The sequence below is a fragment of the Eleginops maclovinus genome, chromosome 21 (genome assembly GCF_036324505.1).
Source record: "Eleginops maclovinus isolate JMC-PN-2008 ecotype Puerto Natales chromosome 21, JC_Emac_rtc_rv5, whole genome shotgun sequence".
Classification (NCBI taxonomy): domain Eukaryota; kingdom Metazoa; phylum Chordata; class Actinopteri; order Perciformes; family Eleginopidae; genus Eleginops; species Eleginops maclovinus.
In genome coordinates this window covers 7,603,718-7,619,618 of record NC_086369.1, presented here as the reverse complement: position 1 = coordinate 7,619,618, position 15,901 = coordinate 7,603,718, and the positions used below count along the sequence as shown (strand labels likewise).

The 15,901-nt window shown below is 41.8% G+C and overlaps 1 protein-coding gene across 1 annotated transcript; it reads left to right on the top strand.

The window, feature by feature from the left end:
- The first annotated feature begins 1,467 nt into the window (after window positions 1–1,467).
- LOC134858136 (uncharacterized) lies at window positions 1,468–6,485 on the top strand. Its single transcript, XM_063874040.1, has 2 exons — window positions 1,468–1,685; window positions 1,791–6,485. The coding sequence occupies exon 2, from the start codon at window positions 2,046–2,048 to the stop codon at window positions 6,483–6,485; it is 4,440 nt and encodes a 1,479-aa protein (XP_063730110.1). The 5' UTR covers window positions 1,468–1,685; window positions 1,791–2,045.
- The last annotated feature ends 9,416 nt before the right edge of the window (window positions 6,486–15,901 follow it).

Below are 15,901 nucleotides of genomic sequence, written 5' to 3'. Positions count from 1 at the left end.
TTCGCTATCTGGTGCCTCAGCAGCAGTTTAGTTTTATGTCAATTTTCGTTTATAGATTATAGGATTTTGGCCGTTACGATTAATAAGAAAAGAAGACATGTTCAGCCTCCATTGTGACTTAAAGTTCTCAGGTTAACTGTCTTGCCCACTGTTACCTGGATTTAGAAATCTATTTATAAACCACAGCCGTTGAGGAGCTAAAAATAGCACATGCTAAAAATAGAAACCAGGAATATCCAGGACTTCGAACTGCACTTACAATGTTGACATTTGAGCTTCTATTTCCTCTTTTTCTTTATGGAGATTAGAGTGCAACAGCTGTAAAACGTGCCCTCAGTTGACCTCAATACTCCATAGAATAATTTTGAGGTAAATCTCCATTTAGGCTACAGTATGTATACAGATTGAAAAGTCTATCAACCTTTTCAAACTATTAGAATTGTTCTAATTCCTAACTTGATCACATTTTGCACCCTGAACGTTTTTATTCAACCTTATCTGTGTTGGTAGCAGGTTCAACGTCAAAGTCAACTTTATTGACAATCCTCTGTGTGTGAGAAACAGACAGGGAGAACGAAATGCTCTTTCTCACAATCCCGAAGATAAAAAATATAATATCAAAAAATATACAGTAGCCTATATATATATGTATACTGACACTCCTGTGCACCCACTTGTAATATATATAAACATACATAGTCAAACATAGACACAAATACCCACATTAAGAGGCATCAATAAAAAACATTATTAAAAAGGCACAACATCCATCCATCTTCTCCCGCTTTTCCGTTAGGGTCGCGGAGGTAACAGCTCCAGCAGAGAGCCCCAAACTTTCCTTTCCCTGGCCACATCAACCAGCTCTGACTGGGGGATTCCAAGGCGCTCCCAGGCCAGTGAAGAGATATAATCCCTCCACCTGGTCCTAGGTCTACCCCTCGGTCTCTTCCCAGCTGGACGTGCCTGGAACACCTCACAGATAAAGATGAATATATTACAGTAAAACATATGTACAGTGGTGCAAATGATTGTCAATAGCAGCATTAAAAAAAAGAGTCTGGTTAAAAAGACGTTGTTCGAGTCGGGTGGAGATCGACCGGAGGCTGCCGAAACTCCTCCCTGAAGGCAGGCGGGTAAGGAGGCAGTTGGAGGGATGGGTGGGGTCACCCACAATGCTGAGTACTTTGCGAGTGAGGCGGGTGTCGGTCCAGGAGTGTCGGGAGTGAGGCACCGGTGATCCTCTCTGCAGTGTTCACTATGCACAGCAGGGTCTTGCGGTTGGAGGCGGTTGAGGATGGTCTCGATGGAGCCTCGGTAGGAAGATTAGATTCCTTTATTGTCCTTGCACACAAGTACAACGAAATTGAGTTAGCAATCCTGACGGTGCACTCAAAGAAAGAGTACATAATCGGTGTGGGGGCTCCTGCACACAAGACCACACCTGTAAGACAAGCTTTAGAGAACATTATTGTTCTGCCCCTGGCATTGAAAGTGTGTTTTTTGTAATGTATGTGGCATAGGTTCCTGTACCTTTAAGAGGGAATGCTCTAAGGGAGGGGCTGCTAGTTAGGTGACCGGAAGTCACAAGCACGTTATTCACATAGAGAGCATGCAGGATCGACAGCTTGATCAGCTCTTCCATTAAGATGCAGTTCCACATCTTCTTGTTTGTTAAAGCAACGTCTGTAAGTGTTATCTTTATTTTCCATGTGTTGAATTATAGATTTACTTCTTTATGCTTACTGTTTAGCTTTATTAATACTTACCTTATGTTTGTATTGTGTTTACAGTTTCACGAAATTACCATTAAACTACATGAGTAATCCTCAACACGCTGTGGAGTTTTTTGGGAAACGTTTAACTGAATGGATAGTTAGCTTGCTTGGCTAGCGAGCCCATTACAGTGAAAAGACGGCAACACAGCTAACAAGATAGCCGAAGACAGCCATCTTACAGAGCTAAATTGCTAACCGGCTAACGGAAAGACATCCATACAGCCTGTACGCCATCATATCTGTTGCTGGTATTAAAAACGCACCGTCATTATGTCAGCAGCTAACAGTAAAAACAAAGAAAATGGAGATAATAAGTCTGTGAGCTCTCGCTCTTCCGGTACATCGTCCAGCTCAAAGATGTCTATGGCTGTGGCCATGGCCAAAGCAAAAGCTGAAGCAGCGCAAGCTAGAGCGGCACATTCAAAAAGGGAAATTGAATTAAAGGTAGAGCAAGCACGGATTAATGCCAATCTTGACGCATTAAACGAAGAGAAAGAAAAAGATGCTGCCATAGCGGAGGCTGATTCTCTGATGGCTGGTATGAGAGAACAGTGGTTCGAAGTGGTCAGTGAGGCTGTCAGTAAAGTATCAAAAAAAAGTAAAGAAGAGCGTACTGCTGCTTACGTGGCAGAGCAAGCCAGTATAACTGCAGTTGATTCGCCAGCCAATATAAATGGTGACAATCCCACATTACCAAACCCACAAAGCATCAGCCAAGCCCAAGACACCACTCCTTATGAGACTACGTCATTCTACGCATCTCAAGTGTCGCATTATAGAGAGACTACACCTGACTACCCACCGCAAGTCCCTCATCATATTAAAGCGTCGCCACATTATAGCCTAAATAAGCATTTGCCATCCCCTGTACATCAGCCTGTCCATGGAGCGCCCTGTAGAGTTGGATGCGACCACTCTCAAACCACCAATGACCTCGCTAAATATCTGGCCCGCAGCCACCTCGTGACATCAGGACTCACTGTATACGATGAACAACCAATGAACTACTGGTCATGGAAAATGTCTTTCCATAGTGCTATTGACAACCTGGACTTGTCTGCTGGAGAACAGCTCGACCTTCTCACCAAGTATCTCGGAAAAGAGTCAGCAGAACAGGTTAAACGGATTAAATCGGTCAATATCAGACACCCGCCTACTGGATTGACTATGGCATGGGAGCGGCTCGACGAGCTATACGGCTCACCGGAGGCCGTCGAACAGGCCCTCTTTGGTAAACTGGAAAGCTTCCCCAGAATCACAACAAAGGATCCACAGAGACTTCGAGATTTAGCAGATCTGTTGTCAGAGCTGGAAGCAGCTAAACAAGATGGCTACTTCACCGGTCTTTCATACTTGGACACTTCAAGAGGAGTCAATCCTATAATTGAGAAACTCCCACACAACATTCAGGAAAGGTGGATCTACTTCGGATCACGATACAAACGTGACCATTCGGTCAGTTTCCCTCCTTTCTCTGTGTTTGTCGACTTCATTCGCAATGAAGCAAAAGCACGTACAGACCCAAGCTTCAACCTCTTCACACAAGTTCCAGCAGAGAAAAAGAACAAGTGGGAGAGGCCTATGAAGGCGCCTGTATACGTTCACAAGACCCAAGTCTCTTCAGTGGACAAGCCTGAGTCAAGAGTAGGTAACAAACCAGTGGACCCAAGCAAACACTGCCCCCTACATGGAAAGCCTCACCCCCTGATGAAATGCAGAGGCTTTCGAGAAAAGAGTTTAGAGGAACGCAAACAGTTACTCAAAGAACACTACATCTGCTTTCGCTGTTGCTCCTCCACAGAGCATCTCGCCAGGAACTGCTCCGCCGATGTCAAATGTATGGAATGTGAGAGCACCAACCACACGACAGCACTACACCCTGGACCAGCAACCTGGAAGTCCAATTCGTCCCCTCCCGCTTCAGAGCATAGTGGGGAGGAGGACAAAGCGGAGGCCCAGGAGGTCACTTCGAGGTGCACTCAAGTGTGTGGCGAAGGATTAAGTGCGAGAGCCTGTGCTAAGATCTGCCTCGTCAGTGTGTACCCCACTGGACACAGACAGGAGTCCAAGAGGATGTACGCAATACTCGATGATCAAAGTAACCGCTCCCTTGCACGTTCAGAGTTCTTTGATGTCTTTAAGATCTCTGGGTGCTCCTACGAATACACTCTCAAGACATGTGCAGGACTTAAAGAGACAGCGGGGAGAAGAGCCATCGGTTACACTATCGAGTCACTGGACAAGAAACTTAGCTTTCCTCTACCTACGCTTCTCGAATGCAACGAAGTCCCTGACAATCGAGCTGAGATACCTACCCCGGACGCCGCACGCCACCATACTCACCTGAAACGTATTGCAGATGAAATACCACCTCTCGATCCTGATGCTAACGTACTCCTCCTTCTGGGAAGAGACATTCTGAGGTTACACAAGGTCAGAGATCAGATTAATGGTCCAGGCAATGCACCCTTTGCCCAAAGACTGGACCTAGGGTGGGTCGTCATCGGTGACGTTTGCCTTGGAGGTGCACACAGATCACCACAGGTGAACAGCTATAAAACATCCATCCTAGAGAACGGTCGTGCTACCCATCTACAGCCATGCAACAACCAAATCAAAGTGAAAGAGGTTTTCAGTCAAGCACCTACATATCAAAACCATCCAGTACCTACCTTCGCATATAGCTTAGGAAAGCTAGCAGAAGACAGCTTAGGCCAAGCCATCTTCACTCGTACTGCCGATGATCACAGACTTGCACCTTCCATGGAGGATCTAGAGTTCCTTCACATCATGGATGCTGAGTTCCACCAAGACAGCTCCAAAAGCTGGGTCGGACCTCTGCCTTTCCGATCCCCAAGACAACGGCTGCCCAACAACAGGAGACAAGTGCATGACCGCCTCCTCTCGCTCCGCCGCACTCTGGAAAAACGACCGCAGATGAAGGCCCACTTTCTAGAGTTCATGCAGAACATGCTTAGCAGAGGACATGCAGAGATCGCTCCACCCCTGCAAGTAGGGAAAGAATGCTGGTACTTACCCCTGTTCGGCGTGTACCATCCCAAAAAGCCGGACAAGATCCGAGTGGTCTTCGACAGCAGCGCATCACATGAAGGAGTCTCACTCAACGATGTCCTGCTCACCGGCCCGGACCTGAACAACAGCCTGCTAGGCGTACTTATGAGGTTCAGGAAGGAGCAAGTAGCCATTACGGCTGACATCGAACACATGTTCCACTGCTTCGTGGTGAAGGAAGACCACAGGGACGATCTCCGCTTCCTATGGTACAGGGACAATGATCCTACCTGCAATGTCGTGGACTACCGGATGCGAGTGCACCTTTTTGGGAACAGTCCTTCTCCTGCTGTGGCCGTGTACGGTCTGAGAAGAGCGGCCAAAGAAGCAGAGGCAGAGTATGGCAGTGACGCAAGAAGACTCATTGAACGTGAGTTCTATGTTGACGATGCTTTGAAGTCGTTCGCTACTGAGGAAGAGGCCATCAGCGTTCTTGGAAGAACACAGAAGATGCTTTCAGCCTCTAACCTCAGGTTGCACAAGATTGCATCAAATCGACCAGCAGTCATTCACGCATTCCCACCTCAAGATCGCTCCAAAGACGTCAACAACTTGGATCTCTTTGTCGATGACCTGCCAGTCCAACGTAGTCTTGGATTGTCTTGGAACATGCGAGCAGACACCTTCACATTCCAGATTGAAAACGACAAAAAGCCATTCACTCGCAGAGGGGTGCTGTCAACCGTAAACAGTCTATATGACCCTCTAGGGTTTGTTGCACCGGTCTCTGTTCACGGAAGGCTGATACTCAGAGAGCTCACCATGCAGGCAGAGGATTGGGACTCACCACTCCCAAAAAACATGGAGATCGAGTGGACAAGATGGAAAGAGTCGCTTCAGGACTTACAGGACCTCCAGATACCTCGTCCTTACACGTCCCTCTCTACCGCAGGTGCACAAGTAAGAGAACTCTGTGTTTTTGCAGATGCATCGGTGAAAGCTGTCGCAGCTGTGGCCTACATTAAGGTGACGAACCACGAAAACCAACCCGAGGTTGGCTTTGTCTTCGGGAAGGCAAAGCTGGCGCCTCAGCCTGACCTCACTATCCCAAGACTAGAGTTGTGCGCTGCTGTACTTGCTGTGGAGATAGCCGAGCTGATAGTTGAAGAGATGGATGTCACATTCAACAACATCACATACTACACAGATAGCAAGGTTGTCTTGGGATACATCCACAACCAGTCGAGGAGATTCTATGTGTTCGTGCATAACAGGGTTCAACGTATTCGTCAATCACCCTGTCTCGGCCAGTGGAAGTATGTCCGTACAGACCTTAATCCAGCCGACGTTGGAACAAGAACAGCTACTCCAGCCCTCCTACGCAGCACAACATGGCTCACCGGGCCAGACTTTCTTAAGAGTGAATCCTTGTCCACGCCTGAAACTGAAGAGAGCTACGACCTCATCGATCCTTCCTCTGACTCTGAAGTACGTCCTCAGGTGACCACAAGTATCACACATGCAGCCATAGGTATGGTTCATCCTCAACGCTTTGAACGCTTCTCTAAGTTCAGCACTCTCGTCACAGCAGTTGCACACCTGATCCATGTAGCACACTCCTTCATCCGCCCTGTGCAGGGCGAGTGCCAAGGGTGGCACATCTGTCGTCCTAAAGGAGGAAGAGCTGGCGAGAGCTAAAGTGTGCATCATGAGGAGTGTTCAGAACCATTGTTATGCAGAAGAGCTGAAGTGCATAGCCAAAGGGTTCCCCATTCCATCCTCCAGCAGCCTCTGGAAGTTGCATCCTCTCCAAGACCTTTCCAGGAGAAGATGGACTGGTTCGGAAAGTTGAAGTGGAAGTCGTCAAAGGTGGAACCAAGAAGACGTTCTTTCGTCCTGTTACAGAAGTTGTTCTGCTTCTGTCTCCTAAGACTGATTCTGTTAATTAATGTAGAGTCTTGTAAGACCCTAAGTGGGGAGTGTTCTGCCCCTGGCATTGAAAGTGTGTTTTTTGTAATGTATGTGACATAGGTTCCTGTACCTTTAAGAGGGAATGCTCTAAGGGAGGGGCTGCTAGTTAGGTGACCGGAAGTCACAAGCACGTTATTCACATAGAGAGCATGCAGGATCGACAGCTTGATCAGCTCTTCCATTAAGATGCAGTTCCACATCTTCTTGTTTGTTAAAGCAACGTCTGTAAGTGTTATCTTTATTTTCCATGTGTTGAATTATAGATTTACTTCTTTATGCTTACTGTTTAGCTTTATTAATACTTACCTTATGTTTGTATTGTGTTTACAGTTTCACGAAATTACCATTAAACTACATGAGTAATCCTCAACACGCTGTGGAGTTTTTTGGGAAACGTTTAACTGAATGGATAGTTAGCTTGCTTGGCTAGCGAGCCCATTACAATTATAATAACATTTATTTTAGTGCTTTTACAAGTGCTGAAACACTTTACATTACATATAACATATATCAGACATTGTACTACATCAATCACATGTACTGTGGACAATACCCACAGGAGCAATTGCCCAAGGACACAACGGCATGTTGACTGCATGATATTGTGTCCTAATGTTTTCAGGTTAACTGTTTTTTTAGGTTACCCAGGGTTGGTAATCATTTTTATACTGCAGCCTTAAATGAGCTAATGTGCCTAACATAGAAGGTTGGATTGTCCAGGAATGTGAAGGTATGTTATCAATGATTGACGTATGAGCTTTTAAAAAGCCTTGTCTTTTTCCTGTTTACATTTATCGGTCACAGATAACAGTGCTGTGACGCAACAGGTGCTAACATGCCCTCAGTTAACTTTACGAGTCCTTGTTTTACAGAGTTTTTTTTAATCATTATGAGGAATCTGTGTTCTTACAGTGAATAAGTTGTAGAATCTAAAAATAAAAAATATACATTGTGTTAAGTGTATATTCCTGACAAAATGACACTAGTAGTAGTGCTAGCCTCACATTCAACAGTGGCTGCAATCTTATCTTTGTTGTGTTAGTGTAATGGCAATGAAAGTTATCAGCAGTGTATGTTTGAACGGTGAGAATCATATCAGAAACATCTTGTTTGATCTGGTACTGTGGGTCTCAGTTCACACAAGACAACGTTAAGAGAAACTTCATGCTTCATTTACCTGAATAACAAGTCGGGAGTAACAGTTAATTTAGGCATAAATAATTAAAGGATCACTGAAATGTAACGAAGCAAATGTTTACCTTGGTTAGAGATTAACCTTTGTGGGATTTCTACTCAACATGACATTGCTGCTGCTTTCACACAAATTCATTTTTCTTCTGTGTTTTCTTTTTTATATTTTGCTCAATTTGAAAACGTTCCAGGGGTTATTTTTGAGGCGGAGCCAGAAGAACCAAAAACCTGCTTCATTGTCCTCCATTGTGTTTCCAGGATAACAAGTAGTGGCAGCTGATTAAATACAGGGTGGTATGAAAATGTGTGTCATTTTTTTTCCTATTTGGCAATTGGAAATACTGATTTCTGTGTTTAGGTAAAAAAAAGTGCATCACTTTTAGGGATCTTGTGAAGGCAATTTAACCTGCTAGATCCACACAAAAAGTCAAAAATGTCTGGAAAATGAGAAACAATGCAGTCACATGTTCAGAGAGCACCTGCTATGTAACTCAATAAGAACTCAAACAAGGAAAAAAACTTCAAATCCTCCTTCCGAGATCACTATTCCTAGCAGCGAATCCCACCGTCGCCCAGACAATAGTCAGCCATTTCACCTTCACACCCCTTTCTGGGATCATTTAACAACATCCACAACGTCCGGTCTGAAGTAATATGAGGTGCCTCTATTTAAGTTCTTTTTTGGATTGTAATGCAGGTTAGTGATGGTTTGCAGGAAGACTAAGAACAAAATCATTGCACAATGATTGGAAAATCAATATACTGTAGTCTTGCACGTACAAGTTAAGTGAAAAAAAGTTTAGAAGCATACCTACAAACATAGTGTTGTTGATCAATAAAGGTAGTGGGGGATGTAACTGAGATGATTTGACAGATTTGAGCATTTTCATAAAACTTCCTATTCCCTGGATGAACAGATTCGTTCAAATCAATGTTTTGACAACATAATAATGATGACAGACACAGACCTACTGAATCAAGCAGCACCAAGGAGGAAATGAGCTCACCGGAGGAGAGTGAAGAGAGCCAGGAGGAGAGCGTCCCCACTATTCCCAGCATGCTCCTAGATGTTGACTGGACAACACCTCGTTTGCAACAATTACAGTATGTGCTCCCCTGATATCTAAACTTAAATGTTCAGGATGTCGGCCATTTATCTGCCGAGAGAATTCACCTCCGATTTTGTCTCTTGACATTCGTCTTGTCGCACAATCATAAAATGATGTACTGATTTTTGTTTTTCGTGAAGTATAATCCCTTTAGCTAAAACGTCATTTAGATGGGGAACCCTGTGTTGCATAATGACACGAAATGATCCTTGATTATAAGACTTATAGGCATTCATCAAATCATGCTTCCTTGTATATTATCATCTTCAAGTTATTCCGGTTTGCTTATTACAAAAGGGTACATGCTAGTCGAATCTGATGTTTATGAAGAAGCATCTGGCTTTATGACTAGAATCAAGTTTGCCAGGGGTAAATAGGACGGGTACAAATTGTTTATAGACGTAATAACAAAATCCAACATAAGTTGTATGAACCAACAATCCTCTTCAGCATTAGAATTGCCCTTTACTTTACATCATTTTTTTAAAATTATAATATCAATTGACTGTTTTGCCTTTGTTTGGACTATCTCTTTGTTGTTATATAAGTCCATGCTGGGACCTCTATTGTAAAGAGAACAAGGGCAGTGATGTGCTGGTGACAGGACATCATCAAAGGGATCAGATTATTGCAGTGTAAGATTCTTTCCTGCTTTGTTCATTCCTTCTTTGTGTATGTGACATATAATACGACATCTTCGACTTAGCAGTCACTGTAGCTATTGTTTTCCTTCATTTTTGTATCTTTACTTACGGCCACTTCCATACTTTGGCCTATATGTTTCAAATTTCCTGGCATCATTGCCACCAAAGTTTGCCAGAGTTTTTATTGATGTGTTAATAATCAAGAGTCTGCAAAAGGCCATTACATTGCACTTACTACAGATGTTGAAAAGGTGATTCTGATTGGTCAATTTGAAGATGTATAGCAGGCCACTATTAGGTATCGCAGAATATTGCTTAGCTCTGATTTTAAGGCCACATCCAATCATGTCAATCTGAAGAAATTCAGGTCAATGGCAAAATGTCAGCTGTGGCCAAAAAAACAAAAAAGTTGAAAAGAACATACTTTCTTATCATATTTTGAATATATTTAATGAGCTTGAAACCTGTGATTCTTGGATAATGACTGAAGTATCACCAAGTAAAAGACAAAAGGGAGTAGAAAAAGTGCAGAAAGGTCAATAAACAAACTTTGAATGGAAATTAGCTAATAGGCTAACCTCAAGAATGCTAATGTTTGCCTTTTTGCACATTATCCATTACTTGGCAAAATTATTGTCAATGATAATTAGACAGATATCTGGTCATCATCATTGCTAGATCTTTATAGCCATAAAATCCAAAGTAATATTGAGGTATATCTTGTAGCGATGTTTGTGAAGATGATGCAGAAGTCTCCGGAGACACCAGCTTGTATATAATAAGGTTTATTACAACAACATAGTATCATACACCAACACGGGCAATACGAGGTTCCCAGAGCCAATTGTGGAAGTCCCCCCGAACTCTCTTTGTGCATGTAATTTATAGGAGAAAATGTGTGTGCATGTCCAATGTGTGTGTGTGGCCAAAGGCGATGTTCTATACCAATGTGTACCCAAATAAGGTAATATGTACGTTAGTCCAACATGTCTGGCCTGTACCCAAATAAGGAGAGATGTCTTTTTCTTACTCATCCATGAAGGCCCTCTGAGGTACTCCAGAGGTTTGTTATACAACACCCTGTTGCACAAAATCACTCTCTGCACTCTCTATGACCTCAGAGAGTAACTAACTGTATATGTGAACCGATTTAACTAACTGTATGAACAGATCTAATACACCACAATATAATTTACGCACTAGCATAAACCATCTTTCAACAGCCATAACCTGTTAAACCCGATTGCCTCCGCCCGAGGGGGCAGACACAGCAACATGTAAGAAACAGCGTCTCGGCATGTTAACATTTAACAACCTATTTATGTAGCATACCCACTTAACGGGAAGAAACTCAGCTACCAGAGGATATTAATCATTTACACCAAAACGAAACACAATTCTAACGCCAACCTTCTAAATCAGCACTTAACGAAAACGAGCCAACGCCAGCACATGAGTGGCGACGGGGATTTTCCTACTTCATGCTATCTGCACAAACGACATATCATATGAAAGCTGAGATTCCACAGATTCCACTAGTATAAGTTCAAACACTGAACTAGCAGCCAAGAAAGAGCAACAAAAACAACTTCACTTTTACAGAGCCATAAACATGTCTTACCTTTGCTGTGTTGTGATATAAGGTTGTGTTCAAGGGCATAAAAACACTGCTGAAGGTTAATCCAATGTCTCTGTGTCACTTTGAAATTATTACTGATAATCCATCATTATTTATTTGTAATAAACGGGGTATATAGTTTAGCCGGCCGCATCTGCTTTTAGGACGTGCTGTGTCGGAGTCAGTCTAACGGACCAATGGTAATGTTTACACGATTTATGAACTGCCCCTCGATTCTATTGACTCTAACGGTGCTAAACAAAAAGATATAAAGGTCATGGTGAATTTTCAAAAAACGTCAAAAACAGTTGTATTTGGATGGAATGAATACCTATAGTGATATTTAAATGAAATAAAAGGAGTTTTATAGTCTGGTACCTGAGAAAGGTCAAATGACACTGATGGTAACCAAATGTACGCAAGGTGAGTTCGCCTGGAACTACCTGCGCTAAAACTCTCTAAAAAATGTCAAGTTTCACTAAATTAGCATATATCCTGACACAGGGTACTTATGATATATTTTTGGTTTGGATCCCTACAGGTTCTGGGCTACTATCCCATCATTCAAGGGTGATTTTCCCTATAAATAGTGGGGGGGGGTTTTAAACGGATATTTGAATTCACATATTTTTACCATGTTCAATCTGACTTCACTCTGACACAGCAACATCTATATTGATTCTGACACTTCTACAGCCAACTCACATGTGTATCATTGCTTGGATAACAATTGTTCATATACCCCTTTTAGTGGTGAAGATATACTCATTCATTCTGGGCATGTCATTTTCGAGCCTGAGGCCTTGAAAAATAGCCCTATTGTTTTAGAGGATAACAGTAAAAAATGTATTGAGTGACATACGTATGAATTTCGAATGAGACTTGATTTCTGTAAAAAAAACAACATTTTAATTTGGGAATATTCACTAACACTGTAAGTAGAAAAAGAAAGGTCAACATTTCACAAACATGAGCTTAAAATAATGCAGTTATTTGGTTGTTGTTATATATGGATTATCATCGAACCACATTTCAGAACTGGGATCAGAACAATAGGAGGAAATGATTACATGAAGGTTTTGTTTCTTCAGTTTCATTTATTATTGCAATGCCCTTGTTTTTGCTAGGCTTATCTATTACCAGGTTTATTTTGTCTTTCGTCATCTTCCTGCCATTTGGCTTTTCTTCCTCTTATCTTATGAATGAATTTTGTAAAGCATACGCAGCAGTACTCCCTCAAAGAAAAAAACATGTTGGACTTTAAGTCCAAAGATTAGGCACAGCTCCAAGACAGGATTTTAAGGCAAGAATACTTAACTATACTTTTCCTAAGCATATATCCTTCTAAAGATAAAGTGTAAGCCAAATACTTAGACTTTGTTGGCAGTACAATGGGAGTTTAGGTAAAATAAATAGATCTCTGATAAGCACATACAAGTAAATCAAGGCATACTCCTGAATTGTTTGTTTAAAAGTATTCAAACCTGATTTACTTCTCTTTTGAATAGCTTCAATTGTTGTCATTTGTGTAAACTTGGCAAGTGTTATTAATGCTATCTATTACTAACTGGAAACTAAAGTGAGACATGAGCTAGCTAGAGATATAGACTGTATGGACAAAATAACTTCTCAAATAATGAAGCCTGTAACCAGCATCCCCTTCTGTTGGTATCGGCTGGTGGACACTTCTTTTTCATATGTGTTCTTTGTGATTAATTATAACTAATTGAATATTTTCCAAATCCCTCGAGAGCTCAGAGCCCCTATCACAAATATTTGCTTCGTTGTTAGGATTGTGACTCCAACACTTCGGCTCAAATGCACAACTCAATATTGTTGGATCAAAATTCAAAAAGTCTTCAACAAAGTACAACAAGTAAATCGTTCATATAGAGGCAAAACGTAGTAAAGCAAACTGCAAAAACGTGGAGGCAAATTAACTTGACTGTGGAATATAACTACAAAGATTCTTGGTTTAAAAAGCTGGATCTCTTGACGACAAAAGACATGAGACGAACTGGCACAGGACAAAGGAAGACAAGGAATATATATACAAAAGGGAAGGGGACACAACAAGTGAACAATGAAACATGACTTAACATAAATCTAAATCTAAACATAAACCTGATGAATAATTTAACATGATCTCATAACGTAAGGTCTTCAGTACAAAATGTTTGGGACAGGTGTTGCCATACACTTTCATACATACAGTGGTATGCAAAAGTTTGGGCACCCCTCTGAGATTTCATGACAATTTGCTTTTCCTTTATAATAGAAGATCACAGCAACAACATTTGTTTTCCTACAAAGATGTAGACGTTTTAGTGTTTTCCAGACCAAAATTCTTAGGGTAGCATTACATAGTTTTATTATAATAAAATAAAATGCAAAAAATGGGATGTGCAAAAGTTTGGGCACCCTTATAAATAGCATTCATTTCAACACCTGTACGGATTTATAGCTGACAGGTTGCTGCACAAAATTGCTTTGATTAGCTCATTAGACCTTCAATTACAAAGACAGGTGGAACCAATCATGAAAAAGGCTATTTAACATAGGTAATAGCTGGCTGTGCCTGGCCTAGGTTCTTTCTTAGGGAGTGGCAAGATGGGGACCTCAAAACAACTCTCCACTGACCTGAAAGCTAAGATAATCCAACATTATAAATTAGGAGAAGGGTACAAAAAATTATCTGACAGGTTTAAACTGTCTGTCTCCACAGTCAGAAACGTAGTTGTGAAATGGAAGGCCACAGGAACAGTCCGTGTGAAGGAAAGATGTGGTAGGCCGACAAAAATAGGGGAAAGGCACAGGCGAAGGATGGTGAAAATGGTCACAGAGAAGCCACAGACCACCTCCAGAGAACTACAACAACATCTGGCTGCTGATGGTGTAGTTGTTCACCGTTCCACAATCCAGCGTACTTTGCACCAGGAAGAGCTCATTGGAAGGGTGATGTGCAAAAAGCCTTTCCTGACTGTTAATCACAAGAAGAGTCGCATGAGGTATGCAAAAGCACATCTGGACAAGCCAGAAGCATTTTGGAACAAAATACTGTGGTCAGATGAGACCAAGATTGAGTTATTTGGTCATAACATGAACAGGTATGCATGGCGAAAAAAACACACTGCATTCAATGAAAAGAACTTGTTGCCCACTGTAAAATTTGGTGGAGGATCTATCATGTTATGGGGCTGTGTGGCTAGCACAGGTACTGGAAAACTTGTTAAAGTTGAGGGCCACATGAATTCCTTACAGTACCAGGAGATTCTTGACAAGAATGTTCTAGAGTCAGTCACAAAGTTGAAGCTACGCCGGGGTTGGATTTTTCAGCAGGACCATGATCCTAAGCACCGATCAAAATCCACCAAGGAATTCATGCAGAAGCACAGGTACAATGTTCTGGAATGGCCATCCCAGTCCCCAGACCTTAACATCATTGAAAATGTATGGATTTATTTGAAGAAGGCTGTCCATGCACGGAGGCCAAGAAACCTGACTGAACTGGAGACGTTTTGTGTGGAAGAATGGGCCAAAATACCACCTGCCAGGCTTAAGGGACTTGTCTGTGGCTACAGGAGGCGTCTACAGGCCGTTATTGCAGCAAAAGGAGGCAATACTAAATATTAATGGAATTATTTCTTAGGGGTGCCCAAATTTATGCACATGCCTATTTTTGTTTGAATGCACATAAACATGTTTCTGTTTGACCAATAAAAGTTATTTCACTACTGAGATGTTTCTGTTACCATAAGGTATAACATATGTTAAAATGAAGTTGCTGCTTCAAAAGCTCAGCAAGTGACAAACTGATGCAGTGGTTTTCCTAAGGGGTGCCCAAACTTTTGCATACCACTGTATTTATTTTTGAACAATGGTGAGCTGAATTGGTTAAAAGCAAGCTACTCCATATCTTATCCATAAGCTATCCTGACATCATGGCTAATTGTCTTCTCCCCATCCTCTTTCTATGATCATTAAAAGGTGGACATCATTACAACATAAGTACAAATGGTCATACCGAGCTTATTACATGCCACAAATATGAATTGGAAAACTCTCATTATGCTGTCTGTACACACAACAGATCTTAGGTGAGCAATATTAACTGTCAACACAGGTTACTCACTCTATTCTAAATCTAGGTGTAGTCATGGACTCTGACCTGCATTTGTGTGCCATCGGTAATGCCTCAGATAATTTGTTCAATTGCTATTTATTTCCCAAATCAAAATCCAAAGACCTTATTAGCGAAAGTTTTGAAATGTTACTTACTCCAACATTCTGTTACATGTTGTGGGTTTGATTGTAGATTTTAGACTGTTTGTAAAAGGTGATTATTTTGGAATCTTTTTTTTTGTGGTTTCTGGAATTCCCTCCCAGACCACCTGAGGGCTCCACAAGCCACTGACGCCTTCAAGAAGGGCCTAAAAGCCTTTTATTGTTATTAATAATAATTTCAACAGTCACATTAAAACAATGACTAAGTCTGGATACTATCACCTTAAAACTGTTGAACTGTTCTTATATAACAATGCACTGTAACTTTTATTCATATATTTTATACTTGTGTTATTC

What these genes read in the sequence shown, in the direction of transcription:
- LOC134858136 (XM_063874040.1), top strand. Translation starts at nt 2,046, where the DNA reads ATGTCAGCAGCTAACAGTAAAAACAAAGAAAATGGAGATAATAAGTCT.